The sequence below is a fragment of the Carassius auratus genome, chromosome 2, assembly GCF_003368295.1.
Source record: "Carassius auratus strain Wakin chromosome 2, ASM336829v1, whole genome shotgun sequence".
Lineage (NCBI taxonomy): Eukaryota > Metazoa > Chordata > Actinopteri > Cypriniformes > Cyprinidae > Carassius > Carassius auratus.
Window position 1 is genome coordinate 25,676,022 of NC_039244.1, and position 18,822 is coordinate 25,694,843.

The 18,822-nt window shown below is 36.5% G+C and overlaps 1 protein-coding gene and 1 pseudogene across 3 annotated transcripts in view; one reads left to right on the forward strand and one right to left on the reverse strand.

The window, feature by feature from the left end:
- Nucleotides 1-6,654, forward strand: part of pls1 (plastin 1 (I isoform)) — a 30,332-nt gene extending 23,678 nt beyond the window's left edge. For all 3 annotated transcript variants that reach the window (XM_026195703.1, XM_026195711.1, XM_026195720.1), the window contains 7 exons: nt 367-559; nt 2,131-2,209; nt 4,235-4,349; nt 4,700-4,833; nt 5,054-5,177; nt 5,261-5,385; nt 5,498-6,654. In XM_026195703.1, the coding sequence (XP_026051488.1) occupies nt 367-559; nt 2,131-2,209; nt 4,235-4,349; nt 4,700-4,833; nt 5,054-5,177; nt 5,261-5,385; nt 5,498-5,636 (909 nt within the window). In that variant the 3' untranslated portion in view covers nt 5,637-6,654. The remainder of the gene's footprint in view (nt 1-366; nt 560-2,130; nt 2,210-4,234; nt 4,350-4,699; nt 4,834-5,053; nt 5,178-5,260; nt 5,386-5,497) is intronic.
- A 3,208-nt stretch (nt 6,655-9,862) lies between these two features.
- LOC113041191 (procollagen C-endopeptidase enhancer 2-like) lies at nt 9,863-17,401 on the reverse strand (annotated as a pseudogene).
- Nucleotides 17,402-18,822: the final 1,421 nt, after the last annotated feature.

An 18,822-nucleotide genomic window follows, 5' to 3' on the forward strand; every position in this document is an offset into this window, starting at 1 on the left:
ATTCTACACAAACAACAAATGCTGTTATTGGTCTGCTACAACCCCTACAATCCTCCCTTTCAGGTCAAAAAAAGAAGAATCTGCGATAGCGCCGCAGATTTCCTCATATGCATATCCGCTTGCAACATAACATGATGAAAGCAAAGTTGAGGAGCGACTGGCCAAGGAAGTCCAAAAATATGTCCATCTGTGTCCATATGTCCATACACCATCAGCATGTCTATGGACATTGCATACCAACAGTCTGCATGTGTCTCGATTTGTCAGTTTAACTTTCAGAAGGGTTCTCGTGAGCGCCCCCTTTGGAGCTTTGAGAACTTTCAGATATAGATGTAGTTATTTCGGTTTAATAACTGTCTGTTTTAGGAGCGTGATGATGAAAGGCGGGCAGAGCTGATGCTGAGACAGGCAGATCGTCTGGATTGCAGACAGTTTGTCACTCCCAGTGATGTGGTGGCTGGAAACCAGAAGCTCAACATTGCCTTTGTAGCCAATCTTTTCAACATGTACCCAGCCTTGAACAGACCCGCCAGAAATGGCATTGATTATGCAATTGAGGGTGAGTTGCATTCTTTTTACATGTGAATGCGCCTAACGTCTGCTGCAAGAAAAGGTGTTCTGTACGCAATCTGGGTCTGTTTAGCATTTCAGAGAGCTTGTTGACTGCCTGTGATGAATGATGCCGCATTGTCTTTGCTTCACATCTGAGCTCACATCCTGTCCGAACTACCAAACAGACATTTCCCATGATAAATATACATATATATATATATATATATATATATATATATATATATATATATATATATATATATAGGTAAAAATTGATAGCCTGAATGCACTGTAAGTCGTTTTGGATAAAAGCATCTGCTAAATGCATAAATTTAATTATATATATATATATATATATATATATATATCCATTTGCTCATCTGTGTGTAGAAAATAATAGGAATAATTGTTATCAGGCTTTGTGTTTGAAATATGAAATCTGTGTGTAGGAAATAATAATAATAATAGTTATTATTATTATATTGTGATTATTTCTAACATAAAACTTGATGTTAACAATACAAATAATAATAGTTAGTGAAGTTGAAGTAGTCAAAGAAGTTCACTAAGACAAAGTTGCAGAAGAAGATGTGAAAAAAGAGAACTTCAGTTGTAGTTGTAGTTCCTTTCTACTACCCAAGTTTAACTACTAGGAAACAACATTAAAAATGTAAAAATAATAAAGTGACTTAAAGTAAAGCAATAGGTAAGGTGGCATAATATTCCTTTTTTTTTTTTTTTTTTTTTTTTTTTAGTGAGCAGTAGGGGGCGTCCTGCGGCTGTTCTGCACATACTGTATGTGCCTTAGTTAGGGAGTCACATGTGACATCAGTAACCGTGGGTGATTGGGTTCATCTCACACTCAGTTTATCTTTCTTCTGTCCTCTTGATCTCATTGTTCCTTTTCCTTCTCCATTCTGTGTCTAGTAGCTTGTCAGCAAGCCTACAGAGAAGCAGATTAGCCAGAACCCAATCAACTGCCTTTTTTCTACCATTTACATTGCAAGAGGATATAGACGATTATTTTACCATCCTGCCCTTGGCTCCATTCATAACAATAGTAATTCAGTCCTCAGCCTGGTTTTATTGTTAATCATGACAAAGGTCTTTTGTACAAACGAAGAGAACGTTTAGCTCAGAATTATGCAACAGACTATCATAATGTAAACATTCTGAACCACTTTTATCATTCATATTTAAAGAGCTTTATTAAAAACGTATTTATAAGGGGCATATCATGGAAAACAGGATTTCCGCTCTAACTTTTTTTTTTTTCTAGTTTTTCTAACTTAATTTATGAAAACAACTGCAAAAGAAGACATAGTTATGGTTACGAAACTACAATCATTAACATATGACCCCTCACAATATATTAATACCAATCGTTCAGCCTATGTAAAGAAATCAAAAAGGTACATCAGAACATTAGCCTGTTTAACTCAATATGAGGATGAAGAGTTGGAACTTATAATGTGAGGTCAGTATGGACTTCCAATTAAAATAGTATTTTAATCGAAATTGTTTAATAATCCTCAAAATAATAACAGACATAACACAGGTGTATGTCTTTGAGTTCAGGTGAAACCAGAGAAGACAGGACGTTCAGAAACTGGATGAATTCTCTGGGAGTTACTCCACACGTCAATCACTTGTACAGGTAACACAGCCATTTGTTTAGTTAACAGTTATGCATTGTTTTATGGTGACAGTTGAAATATCAGGACTAATCTTGGTCCTGGAATCAAAAGCTCAAAACAATATAAACTATAATAGTGCAGAAAACATCACAACATATAAGACCAACCTGTCCTCCAACCAATACGCTCATATTTGTCAAAATATTTAATATTTAAATATATTTGTCATATTTGCTCATGTTTGTCAAAATCCCTGAAATACGACCCATCAGAGCGTATACTACAATTGCGCCCCTATCGGCAAAAGGTCGTTTTCATTTTAATGTTTTATACTGTTTTATTTGCGCTCTGGTTTGCGTTTCATGTAGCTCAGTCATTCGTATGGAAGTTCTAAGCGGCCATGCATTATAATATTTTTTCTTCTTGTTTTCTCGTTATAACGACTTAATTTTCTCGTTTTCTCGACATAACGAAGTTCGTTTTCTCGTTATAACGAATTCATTTTCTCGTTTTCTCGACAAAACGAAGTTCGTTTTCTCGTTATAACGACTTAATTTTCTCTAAGAAGTTACAAAACTGCGCCAGCAGGTGGCACTATAGACCTGAATATAACTGATGGGGCGTTGTACACTATCCACTTTACTGTACTCGGACCTTCCTCATGATCGCTATAATTTGTGCAGTCTTCATTACTGACATTTAATTAATTCATAAATGTTAAATGCTTGAATCAATATGAATATTTTGTGTATTAAGTTCCTGCTAGATGCATGAGTTTCACCAACGCGTTCTGTGTCATAAAATAACTGCTTATCAAAACCAAGGTTGACGTCACTGTATTCTGTTTATCTACAGTAGGACTGGATTTAACGATGCAGGCTGATGTGCTTCTTTTCCTTATTACTAATCTTTATTGTTAACCATATTGATGAGAAATGTGATGTATATGTAAAATCCATAGGCCAATTTAATTCAGTTTTGTTCTGTAATGTTGTAATGGTTTTTTTCTACACACACACACATACACTACACGTACACATGGATGCTCTTTTCAAACAGAAGCTTGTAACATACATGATATCTGCCACATCATATAATGAGTACTACAAATTACAAATTATATATAATTTTATTTCAAATAAAGGGAAAATGAAAAGTGAGTTTAATCCAAGCAGCTCTAATTTCGCGGTGTTGCCATTTAAACATGTTAATTACAAAAACAAAACGTTTGTTGTACTGTCTCTGGAAAAATCAACAGTGATTGATCAGCCTTTATTTATATACAGTATTGTAGACGTTATTACCTAGGCGAAGCTAAATTTGCTGAAATATAGGCTACAGTAAGAGCACCTGCATGGTTGTCCATCAGATGCCTGTCAAAGTTGAGTTCGTTACTATAGCAACAGTAAAACTGTCATGTCGTTATAACGAGAAAACAAACTTTCGTTATGTCGAGATAACGAGAAAAATAAGTCATTATAACGAGAAAACGAAATTCGTTATGTCGAGATAACGAGAAAAATAAGTCGTTATAACGAGAAAACGAAATTCGTTATGTCGAGATAACGAGAAAAATAAGTCGTTATAACGAGAAAACGACTTTCATTATGTCGAGATAACGAGAAAATTAAGTCGTTATAACGAGAAAACAAAAAGGAAAAAAATATATAATGCATGGCCGCTTAGAACTTCCGTACATTCGAACGAATAAGCCACCTAGTAAAATATGTGTGAGATCGGTGTAAAAAGACCACACATTGCATTTAAATAAACGTGCGTTTTGATTGGTAATATGAGGTTATACGTCATTTCATCACGACAGACGCAACGCGATACTATCATTATTTTTACGTCCGCTAGGGGCCGTTTAACTTTAAAACGTAAATATAGGTCGTTATAAAATGCTTGCACAAACGACCTGAATGGTCGTTTTTTGTTGGAGGACAGGCTTATAAGACACATGCTTTATTTTATTCCAATATTCCTATATTGATTCGTTATCTTTACTTGAGCACAACCTAAAACATTATACCCATCTTCTCCAGGGATATGCAGGATGGTCTCATCATTCTTCAGCTGTATGAGAGAATCCAGGTTGCTGTTGACTGGACTAGAGTCAATAAACCTCCCTATACAATACTAGGATCCAACATGAAGAAGGTTTGTACACGTTTTTTATTTGGGTTTCATAAATTGAGTTTATATATGAGCTGAATGAAAGAAATAAAACAAATGGATCCAGTAACAGATGTTTTTTTCTTCATCACATTAATAATCAGTCCAAAATATCTTTGTTTCTGACATGAAAATAAATACTGCTGTATTGCAACATATTGAATTTGTGTCCCTGCTGAGATTATTTCCACAGCTGCCTCAGGGTACCAGATAGCGGAGTGTAGAATTCAAAATGCATGCTTTATTAATCAAAGATGCTAGTATGGAGATCTGCAGTTGTTGGGGTTGAATTATACATGTCATGTTAATTTGGTTGACATATGTTTGTTTTGTAGCTTGAGAATTGTAATTATTCCGTCGCACTGGGAAAAAAGGAAGCAAAGTTTTCCTTAGTAGGAATCGGTGGTGAGAATATCAATGAGGGAAGTCCTATGCACACGCTTGCACTGATCTGGCAACTAATGAGAAGGTACTTCATTTGTACAGTCAAGGTTTCAACTAAATCTAATGGCAATATGAAACTATTCCCTTTTTTTTCGTATGATCTGCTTACACCCCACTGAGGGTTACTTTTAGGTGTGGACCTTTATTCTTATTACGTTGTCATATTGTCATGGTTATGTTATCGGTCTTTGTTAAACATTTGCAAAATATTGTATATATTCATATGCAATGAATAACTCCTGCAGGTACACACTGAAGGTTCTGTCTGACATCGGTGATGGGGAGAAAGTCAGTGACCAAGTCATCATCGACTGGGTGAACAACACCTTGAAACAAGGCCAGAAAAACTCATACATTAACAGCTTCAAGGTGAATAACATTCTACATCAGTGAATTCAATATCAAACATGCAATTTCACTCCAACCTTCCATATAATGTATCATCAATCCAGGATAAATCAATCAGCACTAGCCTGCCAGTGATTGATCTGATCGACACCATCGTGCCCAAAGCCATCAAATACGAGCTGGTGAAGAGCGGAGACATGACACCAGAGGACAAGCTAAACAATGCAAAGTAGGTTCCCCCCACGGCTCCTTATAAATGATCCTGATACACATCTGACACCAAAATCGCCTGTTGTCTCGCCACCAGCAACCTTATCCATATCTTCAATTCCTACTCACAGATATGCAATCTCAGTGGCGAGAAAAATTGGAGTCAGGGTGTACGCCCTGCCTGATGACCTTGTGGAGGTCAAACCCAAGATGGTGATGACGGTGTTTGCATGCCTTATGGGAAGAAGCCTGAAGAAAGCAGACGGCTGACCTTTTTTGAAGGACGCTGTCAGAAAGCACAACCCTCAATTTGCACTTTTTCTTCCTCTGACTTCTCCTCTGCCTCACTCACCAATACTTCAATGCATTTGTTTCTTGTTTTTTGTCTTTTAAATGAATATCTCTTTCTGAATATTTCATCTCTGATTAATTGACTTCCTATTAGTTAAATTTCACTAATACTTTAATTTCCCAGCTTATGTGCTACTGTACATGTAGATCATTCGAAGGCAATGCTATTTTCTTAAAGGCATAGTTCACTTAAAAATGGCAATTTGTTGAAAATGTACCCTCAGGCCATCCAAGATGAAGATGAGTTTGTATTTCTTCATCTGAACAGATTAGGAGAATTTAGCATTACTTCACTTGCTCACCAATAGATCCTCTGCAGTGAATGGGTGCCATCAGAATGTTATTAAGATGTGATTAAGATGCTTTAAACCATCACTACAGGCAAAAATACAAATACAAAATTTTTACTAATCCTGTGAATAAGTGAAAAAGGTTAATCCCCTGTTGTCCAGTGACATATTTGTTTAGAACAATTTTTGCTTTTAAGTGGTGCTTGATCTGTGCACATTTCTCTCCTGTTTCAGAGGAGACGTTTTCATTAGAGAAAACAATATTTATGGATAGAGGACTCATATTCTTGCCTGCAGCAATGGTTGAAGCTTGTGTACTACTTACTTTTGGATTACTGTGATGTTTTTATCAGCTGTTTGGACTGACGGCACCCATTCACTGCACAGTATCCATTGATGAGCAAGTGATGTAATGCTTAATTTCTCCAAATCTGTTCTGATGATGAAACAAAACTCATTTGCTACTTGGATAGCCTGAGGGTGAATACATTTTAAGGAAATAGAATTTTTGGGGTCAACTATTCCTTATTTAATTGTGAATAGTTGTTTTAATTTATTCATTGACTCAATAATTTAAATGATTTTTTCAGTTGAACTAGATTGTAAATAGTTGGATATTTTTTGCATTACGTAAATAAAGGTTGCTCACAAGAAATATTTGAGTGATGTAGATTCATTCCATTTGTTATTTCAGATGAAGCTGGCAACCTTTTTTTTTTTGGCTCAGAGTCCCACATTTTGGAAGTCAGTCTAAACAATATTTGCTCATTCAGGGAAGCATGTTGCAATCCAGAGGAGGATATTATACAGTGAAATCTGAGTCAAAAGCAGAACAAAAGCCGAAATTGAAATCTTTTCAAGCCATTTCAGCTCTCCAAATAGACAGAAATAATAATTAAACCAGCATAATCCAATTCAGCATCCACTTCATTTAACAGTGACCGGAAATGTGTTTATGAAAGGAAACCCTTTCCTGGACTCTGCCTCCTATTACCTTCATCACTGCCACTGCCGAGTGAGTCCAGCTCTCCTCTAGAGAGAGTTTCTCTCAGTCTTATTGTGAAATTCCAGATGTGTCTGAGTTTCTGGGATAATTTCAACTGAGCTGCGTGTTCCCCTTTGACAACTGTACCATCACATAGAGTTGCGCTCGATTTCACCCAGGAGAATATTGGAAGCCCCTCTGGGCACAGTGGATTCACTTAACAATGTGCCTCATTCTCTGTACTGCAATATGCTGCTGTAGAGAAACACTAGCAGATCTCAGTATTTAAATGAGCTTGCTGCCCAGTTGTAACATTAATATGCCGGTTTAAATGCTGAAGTAGAAAATGATCTGCTGTCTTTGAAAGCAAATCTCAAGGCTGAGTATTGTTCTGCATAATAAAAAAATAAAAGTTTGTCACATTTCATTTCCCTCGTGTCACCATCAAGATGTTTACAACATTATATATAATATTAAAAGCATTAAATTATTTACTTTAATATATATATAGTTTTCTTTAATCACAATTAATATCACAAATAGGTATACACTGGGAGAACTGTAGCCAGAGGGTAGTGCTATGCCATGAAAAGCAGACAATAAAAAAATATTCTAAGTATTTTTTCATACACACACAGACACATATACTTATACATACACATATACTTATACTTAGCCTAATGATGAACCATTCTTAAAGGGGGGGTAAAATGCTATTTCATGCATACTGAGTTTTTTACACTGTTAAAGAGTTGGATTCCCATGCTGAACATGGACAAAGTTTCAAAAATTAAGTTGTACGTTTGAAGGAGTATTTTTGTTCCAAAAATACCTCTTCCGGTTTGTCACAAGTTTCGGAAAGTTTTTTTCGAGTATGGGTCTGTGTGACGTTAGGTGGAGCGAAATTTCCTTATATGGGTCCTGACGCACTTCTGCCAGAAGAGCGCGCGCTCCCGTATAGCAGAGCAATGAGAGCACAGACATTCACTGATCAGAGCGAGACCGTCGCGAATTGTCACAAAAGGAGTGTGTTTTTGGTTGCCAGGGCAAGACAACCCTGCACAGATTACCAAAAAAAAAAACAGCATTAAGGGACCAGTGGATGGAGTTTATTTTTACAGAGCATCAACGGAGTTGTGCAAGTGTTTGTGTTTGTTCCCTGCATTTCGAAGATGCTTGTTTTACAAACAAGGCCCAGTTTGACGCCGGATTTGCACATCGTTTATTTCTTAAGGATGATGCAATCCCAACTAAAAGGGTCACGATCGTGTGTTGGAACCACAGGCGGTGAGTAAAACTGCTTCAAATATCTCTGTGTTGTTAACTTAGCTATCGGCACGTAAGCACATCAAGTAAACAACATGCGATGTTGTCATCAAACTGCACTTTCCACATGTACAGCTTAAAAAAATAAAAAATAAAAAAGACGACATAAAGTGGAACTTAGTCATTTTCCAAAACCGCTAAGCAAATATATACAGTTTCAATACATACCACATACAGACGTCGTAGCTGCGGCTGCTGCTCTTGTTAAATTTCAGCTTCGGGATCTGATTCTGGATCATAAATAAACGGCTGAATCTGACTGTTAGCCATGGTTTGTTTTGGATGATGTTTTTTTGCTCACGGTAATGTCACAACTTCCAAACGCTCTCAACGCAAAAGCCTACTCGCGCTCGTGATTCTTTAGCTCCGCCCACATGTCACGCCTCCAGCCGGTCGTGTTTTTCTGGGAAAAATCGGTACAGACTATCTTTCTCTTATAAATATAATAAAACTAAAGACTTTTTGGAGTTCTGAAGGATGCAGTACTACTCTATAGGTACTCAAGATTAACAGGATATTGAGTGAAAACGAGCATTTCAGGCCCCCTTTAAAGAACCATTTACTTCACTCCTACATGAATCAGCCATTTGAACGAATCAAATGAATGAATAAATGACTCGATGACTCAATCATTAAGACATTTACCACCAGCTACTGGCAGTTTTACTTTATTATTTAGAGTATCATTTCAATAAATAAATAATTTTATATTTTCATAGTAATAATAATAATAAAAAATTCACATGGTCCAAAAGATTATGTAATAAATTTTATCAAACAAAATATTTCTTGCTGAACCTACTTTTTTGTAATATCAACATTTCAAAAGCTGATAAAAAATTATCTGAATTAATGTGATCTCAAATACTCAATAAGCAATGGTCACTTTCAAATCCATCCTATATTCCTTGTCATAATTTGAATAATGCAATTATAAACCATAGATAGACTCTTTAATATGAATGTTTCCCTAAATCACAACAGAAACTTTCATTTTTGAATGGTTTCAGAGTTCATATAACTGGAATGACTCGGGATCCTTTTGTAGTAACCTCAGCTGACATAATACCAATTTTGCATTGCATTTCATTTGGACAGCATTTCATTTTGTCATCTTCAATCTTCGTTCACTCATTACAACACTAGATAGATTGGATAAATGTCAGTTTCAAAGGCCAACATGTCCAGATCTCCTGGAACGTAAATGTCACCACCCCCCAGCTACTGCAAATGAAGGAGCTTGTGTTGTAGCGAGAGCTTTCATTTATATATAAGGTTTCCAGCATGTTCTGCAACACTTCAGCTCTTCAGATGAGCTAAATCTAATGGGACCGTTGGTTTGTGTGGTCAAAGATATTTGAAAATAGTAAAAGTCTTTCATAGTCAAATATGATCATCAACATAAAATACAAATAAAAAAACTAAAGATTTTCTAAATGTTCTATTGGAGTAAACATGCCTCAGAAATATGAAAAAACTCAGACCGCTCTTAAATACTGAAAGAGTCCTTCAAGTTTGAATGTACATCAAGTGAAACATTTAAGTCATCGAAATGAACAGCCATGGAGGTGACCTGAGCAAATATTCTTCAACACTCCCAGATCCCGTTGCTTCTTAGTTTTGAAGGCCATCACAAAGTCATGAGGAGACACAATACCTCGTCCCTGTTCACCTGTCTGTCCCATGACAATGTAGTTAAGCCCTGAAAAAAAAAAACCCAAAAGTGAATGAATTAAATACCAGTTTCACAACTTTCTCAATGCTTAATATTAAAAGAAGTTTCAGCCATAAATGAAACTTCTGCCATCATTGACTCAATCTCAAGTTATACCAAACCTCTACGAGTTTCTTTCTTCTGTTGAACATAAAAGAAGATATTTTGAAGAATGTTGGTAACCATAACAACTCTTCTTTTAAGTTGGGCTGAAGAAAGACAATCATACAGGTTTAGAACAACTTGAGCGTGAAAAACGATGACAGGGTTTTTAATTTCAGTTTAATTTCAGTTTTTTTAACCTCTTGATTATTGAACTACTGAATAAAAGCTGTATCAAAATTATGCTGCATATGTTTGATATTAAACGTGTGTTTAAGTCTCTCAGTAAATATTATATTATCTACAAGTACATGTAAATATATATATGTATATATACTTTTAAAATTTGAAGTCCACTACAAATGCACATTCAATAGAATTAAGCATGTCTTTTTCCATAAGAGCAAGATGTCACTGCTTATTGGTTCTAGCATGACATTTTTGAACTAGCAGCTGAAAAAGGTACACAAATTCAAGAGAGGATTTTAATTAATTTCTTTTTTATTATTATTATTACTATTTGTTCGGTTAACAGCCATGTTGATTCATAACACACCTTTGGTCATGTGACTTTATTTTCATACAATGTGAGGCGAAGCATTTAATATTTTGTTTATTCCATGGCTTTCCATTTCAACAAAAATTCCACTACAAATGATTAATGTTAATGTGTTCCTCTGAACCGCCAAAAACTGTTTCTGCATATTTCAACACACATTCCTCTATGGCACATAGAAATTTCAGCCGAGGTGAGAAATTTCCCTCAAAACGAAACTGTTGCTTTGCAGAGTTTCCGAGCAGTGGCTTAATATTTCAACACTAACTGAGTTGAGGTAAAGCATGGCACAATAAAGTCATATACCATCCATGTGCTTGAAGAGGATTATTATTCTAGCTGTCCGTGACTCAAGGAAACCAACTGAGAGCCTCTTCTGAGCGAGCTTAAGTTACACACCGTGACGCTGAAATGGCATATCCTGCCTGAAATATCTCAACACCACAAATGGAGCCAAAGGACCTTGGGGGAGCTCGAAATTTGCAAACTATCACCTTCCAAAATCCACCTCAATCAACATCTGCTGGACTCGTCGGGTCTTAGTTTAGGATGGGATGGTTTCAATTAAAATGATTAAGGTTGGGAGGATTGTAGAAAGATCCAGATTTAGGTCAGTGTGAAGATACTCACCTCTTCTGACCAGAGGGCATTTTTTACAGAGGACAGTGACTTTGGAGCTCATGGTCTTCCCAGCCTGTTGGATGGCTAAACTTCATTCCTTATAAAGGTGCAGGATGGAGAAGGTGGAGAGGACACTGTGGTCCCTCGTGGCTGCTGAGATAAGGGTGGCGGTAATCACTGTGGGGAGAAAAAGACTGTAATATTCACTGAATCATGGTTTCAACTTTGAACCATTGCATAATAAATACATGTGCATGGTAATATGTAAAGTATGTATAGTTCTTCTATGCCTGCTGCCATTTTTACAGTGCTCAGCATCTTTACTGCCTCTGCAGTTAAAAAAAAAAGAGCTGAGTCTCAATATCGGCCTGAACACATTTTCCATTTATAAGCATTATTAAAACTGAGACAGAGACTCAGAGGTTTAGTTAACTTTTAAAACCAGCATAGTGCATTATATCTGTGAAATGAATTAGGTTTACATACATTTTAGGTGTTACATCTCTCAAAAATGCATTTCAAATATTTAAAATAATATATAAACAATAGTTAAAATACATTCATATATATATATATATATATATTCAATGTTATATTATCATGTTATTATAAAGTGATAAAACTACTGGTCAAGCATTTGAAATATTACAATTATTTTTATTTTTTTTGTTATTGACGACAATTATGCTCACCAAGGCTGCATTTATTTGATTACAAATATGGTGAAATATTATAATTTAACATAACTTTGCTACTTTAATATATTTAAGAATTTCATTTATTTTTGTGACGCAGAGCTGAAATTTCAGCATCACTACTCTGTCACAGTTTTTTTTTTCTCTGATTAATATGAAAACATCTTTAGAAAGTTTAAAGTTCAGCGTTTATTTTAAATAAAAATCTTTTGTAACATTAATGTTTTTATTCTTTTTTTATCAATTTAATGCAACCTTTCTGAATAAAAGTATTAATTCATTTATATTTTAAAAGTCATACTTATCTCAACATTTTGAATGGTGCATCATACCACAAAAATATTAAGCAGCAAAATTGTTTTCAACATAAATAATAATAAGAAATATTACTTTGGTACCAAATTCGCCTATTAAAGGGATTTTTGATGGATCGTGTGACACTGGAGTAATGGCTGCTGAAAATTCAGCTTTGCTTCAAAGGAATGAATTACATGTTAAAATATGTTTAAAAAAGATTCTTGTTCAAATGTTTATTGTATTTTTGTATTTATATCAAATAAATGCAGTCTTGGAACATTAAGAACATTAAAAATCCCCAAATATAATTTTGATAAAGAACAGTACAGATTTCATTAAAGAGAAGGATACTTCATCGATAAACAAGACTCATTTGTTTAATAAGTCAGGAATGTTGTGAGGGCCGATCCCTATAGCTGGAACTTCAAAGACGTTCCCAGAATTCCTGCTGTGATTTGGGTTTTCAGAAATTGAACACAAATTTTAATAAAAAAAATGGGCACTTACCAAAGTTACTAGAGCAGTAATGGCTTTCAATTGTTCCAGTCCTTTTGCATTTCTGTTTGCAAAGACCTTCTGAACATGTAAGGGCATTTTGGAAAAGAGAGAGGAAAGATTAATTTTAATAATGACCAACTACAGTATGTCCTTATACACTAAAATGGTGTATAAATACCAGCAAAAGTCAGATATATTTATTTCTGTTAAACCACTTTAGTTACAAATTAGAAGCACGCTAGTCTTCCCATGTGACCGAACTAATGCGTTCCATATGAACCAAACATAATAAATCTCCAATACATTCCAATGTCATTACCTACACACGTTTATTCCCATAATGTACAGCAGTTTTACACCGTGCCGCTACTTGCATTTTTCATTTGAAATGAACCCTTGTAGAAAGTGGGCTGTGGAGTGACCCGCGGGTGGTATGGTGGGTGGGATAGTGCTCATGGGAGTGAGAGGGACACTGGCTGTGCTGAGGGTCCACGATTTAAAGCGGTAATGGCCAATAAATCCATCCGCAGTTAGACTCAGGTCTGACAGAAACTTGATGAAGAGATGATTGCCATCAGAATAAATTGGCCTAGGAGACAAAATAAATAAATAATGTTTGAAATTACTATATTTACTTTAAAATACCATGTGGACACACTTTATTAAAGGGATACTCCACCCAACATTGAAGAAAACAAAAATAACAACTTTATTCAACAATTTGTCTCCTCAGTATCTCCGCATCACCGTAGGGTCATTCTGGAGATTATCTTCTGAAGACAAACAGCGTACGCTCTTCTGTGTCTGCCCCGCTGCACAAATGTGCTGTTCTCATTCAAATCAAAGTGTAAATACACATAGAAAATGTATCCTTGTGTCGTGTAATAGTGTATGTAGTTTACATTTAGAGGATAATATCTAAAATGGTGCTACGGTGATGCAGAGAGACACACGGGGGATGATTTTTTTTTTTTTTGTGTGTGTACAAAAGTATTCTAGTCACTTCATAATGTTACGGTTGAAGCACTGATAACAGATGGACTATTCTGATGATGTCTTTCATGCTATTCTGGACCTTGAGAGTTTTCATTTAAAATATCTTGAATTGTGTTCAGAGGACAAACAAAGCTTTTACGGGTTTGGAACGACATGGGGGTAAGTGATTAATGACAGAGAAAATATATTTTTTGGGTTGGAGTATCCCTTTAATCACAACAAGGTTTTTAGGGGTACCTGAAAGAAGAAAGTGCACTGACTGATTAAATGTACATTACCGTTCAAATGTTTGTCATAATTATTCTTGTTTTTTAAGAAATCTCATATGCTTACTTAGGTTGCAAATATAATGTAAAACTGAAAAAAATTACATTTTATATATATACAGTATATATTTATATATATATATATATATAGAGAGAGAGAGAGAGAGAGAGAGAGAGAATTTAAAATAACTATTTTCTATTTTAATACATTTTAAAATGTAAATTATTCCTGTGATGTAAAGCTGATTGTTCAGCAGCCATTACTCAAGTATTCAGTGTCACATGACCTTCAGAAATCATTCTAATATGCTGGTTTGGTGCTCAGGTATTTTTGGTGTTTAATATTTTGTGGAAACCATGGTGCATTTTTTTTCAGGATTCCTTGAACAGAAAGTTCAATTATAAATATATTTTTTCTTTACCCTTAACTGTTGAATGGTTGCATATCACAATATTAATAAACAGTAATTGTAATATTGTTTTCTAAATATTAAATTTTTGCTGTTGATGTCTTGAAATCTTTGCTTAAACAAATATATTTACAATAACTGCAAAATTATGAGGCCGAAATGCAGTTATGTAGCATCAACCATTGAAAAATCCATATCAGACTAAATACTGGAGGTAAATGGTGTATTGGAGCATATTTTGTGATGAACTGAGGGTCTCACATGGGTGGGCTGTCTCCACAGATCTTGCCGATCTACCGTGACTCGTTCGTTTCTCCATCATTAAACACAGCCACATGGTCATAGCGGCAGTAGCGGTCTCTCTCCACATCAAACTTCTCAAACTTCAGTTCAATGATCTGAGAGAGGGAAGATACCTTGCATTTAAATAAGATATCCATTCATACTCATCCTGTCAAGGTGGTCTGAAAAGCGCAGAAATTATGAATTATCACCTGGTTTTGAGGAGCAACAATATGCCAGGAACACATTACTCCTGCTGGGTAGTCTTTATCTGGCCAGTTAGGGGTTTCTATCATCCCGGAGGGTTTGTCTAAAAGACCCCCACAATACCGGTCCCCTGCTATGAACAATAATTAGATCACCATTAGTCAAATGACATGGAAACAATAAAAAATTGACTCAAAATCTGCTAAGGGGTAGTAAAAACAGTTTTAAAAAAAGTGATTTTTCATGTTCATGCATTGAAATAAAATATTTTTGTTGCAAGAGACAATAAAAACACTTTGAGCATCAAAACCACTCATTTTCTGGTTTAAAAAAAATGAAATTAATTAAATTAGTGACATCTTAAAATACGATTTTTGACAATGGCAGACATGTCAGCCTTTGAAATAAAAGTAATTTATTTCAGCTGCAATATATGCTTTGTACCATAAAATTAGTATAATGAACTACAGTTCTAAGTCTCCAGTATGTGTTATAATTACACAAGAATCTAACATTTCACCTTTCACGCACGTTATTACGCTCGTCAAAAATATAGGCTGGATGTTGGGGAAAGAAAAAGTAATACATTACAATATTGCATTACTTCCTAAAAAAATTTACTAATTACGTTATTTGGGTAATTATTTTTTTTTTTTATGTGGGTGAGATGAATTAATGCATGTTCACATTAATTCTAGAACTATCTATTGGTTTCAATCAATAAATGGAGGGGGAAAAGTAATTGCCATTACTTATTTGAAAAAGAAAATCATATTTTCTTGTAAATTAAAAAGTAATGCATTCCTTCACTAGTTACTTGAAAAAGTAATCTAAATAACATAACTGTGATGAGTGGGGCGGGGCCAAGAGCCGTGGGAACGAAGCGAGGCCGGTAGAGTGATTGGGAAATGCTCCACTCACCACCGGTCTCGAGTCCCAGGGAGGAGATCGGAAGAATACAAAAGAGGAGCGATGACGGTGAAGGGCGAGAGAGGACCAGGCCTGGGTTTTATTTTGTGTTTGGTTTTGGTTGTGCGCGACAGTCGTCCGTGAGGGGGTGTCGCGCTGTTTTGTGTTTATTTTATTATTAAAGCTTCATTTGAATGTTCGCCGGTTCCCGCCTCCTTCTTCCCGTGATTATGAAGTTTGTACTCCGTTACACTGGTGTTGAAACCTGGGACGAAGGAGGGACGTGCTGCCGAAGATCCCCCACCGCTGTGGTGAATCCGCGTTGCCATCGAGCAGGGCGTAGCAGCCTGGCGCCATTTACGCTCGAGACGGTGGGCTGGAGTGAGTTGCCAGGGAAAGATGAACTCGCACCCGCCTGCCCGTGATGTGGAGGGGCGGCTGCCGTCCGTGATGGAGCGGAGGAGTCGGCGCAGTTCGCCAGGGGGCCTGGGTTTTATTTTGTGTTTTGGTTGTGCGGTTTGGTCGTGCTGTTTTGTGTTTATTTTGTAATTAAACTTTGATTTGAATGTTCGCCGGTTCCCGCCTCCTCCTTCCCGTGATTATGAAGTTTGTACTCCGTTACAATAACTCAAATTACTTGTAATGCGTTACCCTCAACACTGGTCAGAGATGATAACTTACCTATTACATAACTCCTAATACATATAAATTTGTTTTTTCTCTCACTAAATTCTACCGGAGACTTTTACTTTATGTTCCAATAACATGATTTGTTACATTTAATTATCCCTTTGCAGATTTTGAGCCATTCATTTAAAAGACTGAGGTCTGTAGTATTGTATTTTAAAATAATAAGCAGAAATTTAAGTGTGCATTTTCAGTGCACTAAGCTCTATTTTTTCAGAGGATTCATATGACCTGATGAGCGAAATAAAACTTCTATATTTGGATGGTAATAAATTGGTAGTCTTGTTACCTCTTTCATTTGGGCGAATCGCTGAGTATACAGCAAGGAAACCACGTCCCAGCTGTGTTGGCATCTGACACCATGACCACTTGCATCTTGTTTCCATTGGTGACCAATGCTCTGGGTTTGGCTGTACCACAGAAGAGATCTGCAACTATCACTCTCAAGATCCAGAGCTCTGAACAAGATGGAGACAAACTTCCCTTGAGGAACCTGAAGATAGATAATTAAGAAGAATCAACACAGAGTCTCATGACACTATCAGTAGGCCTACTAGTTGATATTAATTAACATCACACATGTTTCGATTTGCTATTGTAATTAATTAGCAAACAGTGAAAAACTATCATTATCAAACGTTAAAAACTAAAACGTAAAAAACTATCACGTCCGAAATATAAATGCTTTATGGAGGTGACACAGGCTTCTAAATATGTATTCAGGTATTTATTTACACATACCTTCAATGTCGTTGCGAGAAAATGACGCTGAACAGGAAAGCGCTCGCGATGATCCGGATTATAGTCCTCATTGTATGAGGTGCAGTTGAACAAAAGTGACATTCAGAGAGAAAGAGAAGAAAATTCTCCAGGGATATTTTACTGCCGACTGACTGACTGACTGCTGCCAATGACTGCTGTTTGTTCTGCGGGAGCAGTTCCCCTGAAGACAACTCGTGTCACTCACGTTAAAAGTACTGTGGAGGTAGGTACCTTTCTTTTATAAGGAGCCTAAATGCGATTAAACTCCAGAATCTTTTTAGATAATGCAAAAATTGACTATATGCTTAATATCAGGGATTTAAATGTGTTTTGGGTAAAACTGTTACTTCATGTAGGCTGTGTCCGTATGCAATACTTATAGGCTACTTTTAGATACTTTAAAGCAGAGGTCACTAATAGGCGGACCGCGGTCCGGATCCGGACCCAGCCGCCGTTCTATCCGGACCCGGACCAATAACCCATAAATTATTTAGAATTATTGACTTTTGTCGGAGCGTTTCTATTTTAACCCGCGCATCTTTTCTAGCATCTATGGTACTGGTTTAGCGCGGCCCAGGAAACTCACAGACCAATAGCATGCGTTGTAAATCATGTCATGTGATACTACTCGAGTCAGACAGCGAGAGAGAGACACACACACACACACACACACAGGGAGAGACGAGACGAGACGAGAGACAACGTTTCACATGGCGTGCTCTAAAAAAAAGAAAAGTGGACAGCGAAAACAGAGCTTTTAATCAAGAATGGACGGATTCTTACATGTTCATTCTTCCCACGGGCAGTTCAAAACCGGTATGTCTCATATGTTCAGACACTGTCGCGATTATTAAAAGCGGCAATGTGAAGCGCCACTATGAGACAAAGCACAAATCTTTTGACCAAACATACCCACTTAAATCCGCACTGAGGGCACAAAAAATAAACGATCTAAAAGCCCAATATGATCGATCCAGCAGAATCCTTACACATTCATTCACTGCCCAACAACGTGCTAACGAATGTTCCCTTAAAGTTGCTTGGATTTTGGGCAAACATAAAAAACCATTTACTGATGGAGGGGTTGTCAAGGAGTGCATGAGTGCGGTAGCTGAAACCTTATTTGAGGGGAAACAAAAAGACGTGTAAAAATCAAGCAAATACCTATGTCAGCATCATCAGCAACAAAGAAAACAGAAATATTAACCGATGACGTGCTAGCTCAGCTGGATGAAGCGATTCACAAGGCACCATGCATAGGCTTAGCTGTAGATGAGTCCACTGATGTGTCTGACAATGCTCAGCTGTTAGTTTTTGTGAGGTTCTTCAACAAGGACAAGGAAGAGTTCTGTGAAGACCTGTTAGGTGTCACACCCCTTCAGACCAGTACGAGAGGAGAGGACATCTACCTGGCCATAAAGGAGATGTTAAAGAAGAGGGCAATAGAGCTGAAGCAAGTGGTTTCAATAACCACAGATGGAGCCCCTGCCATGGTAGGGAGA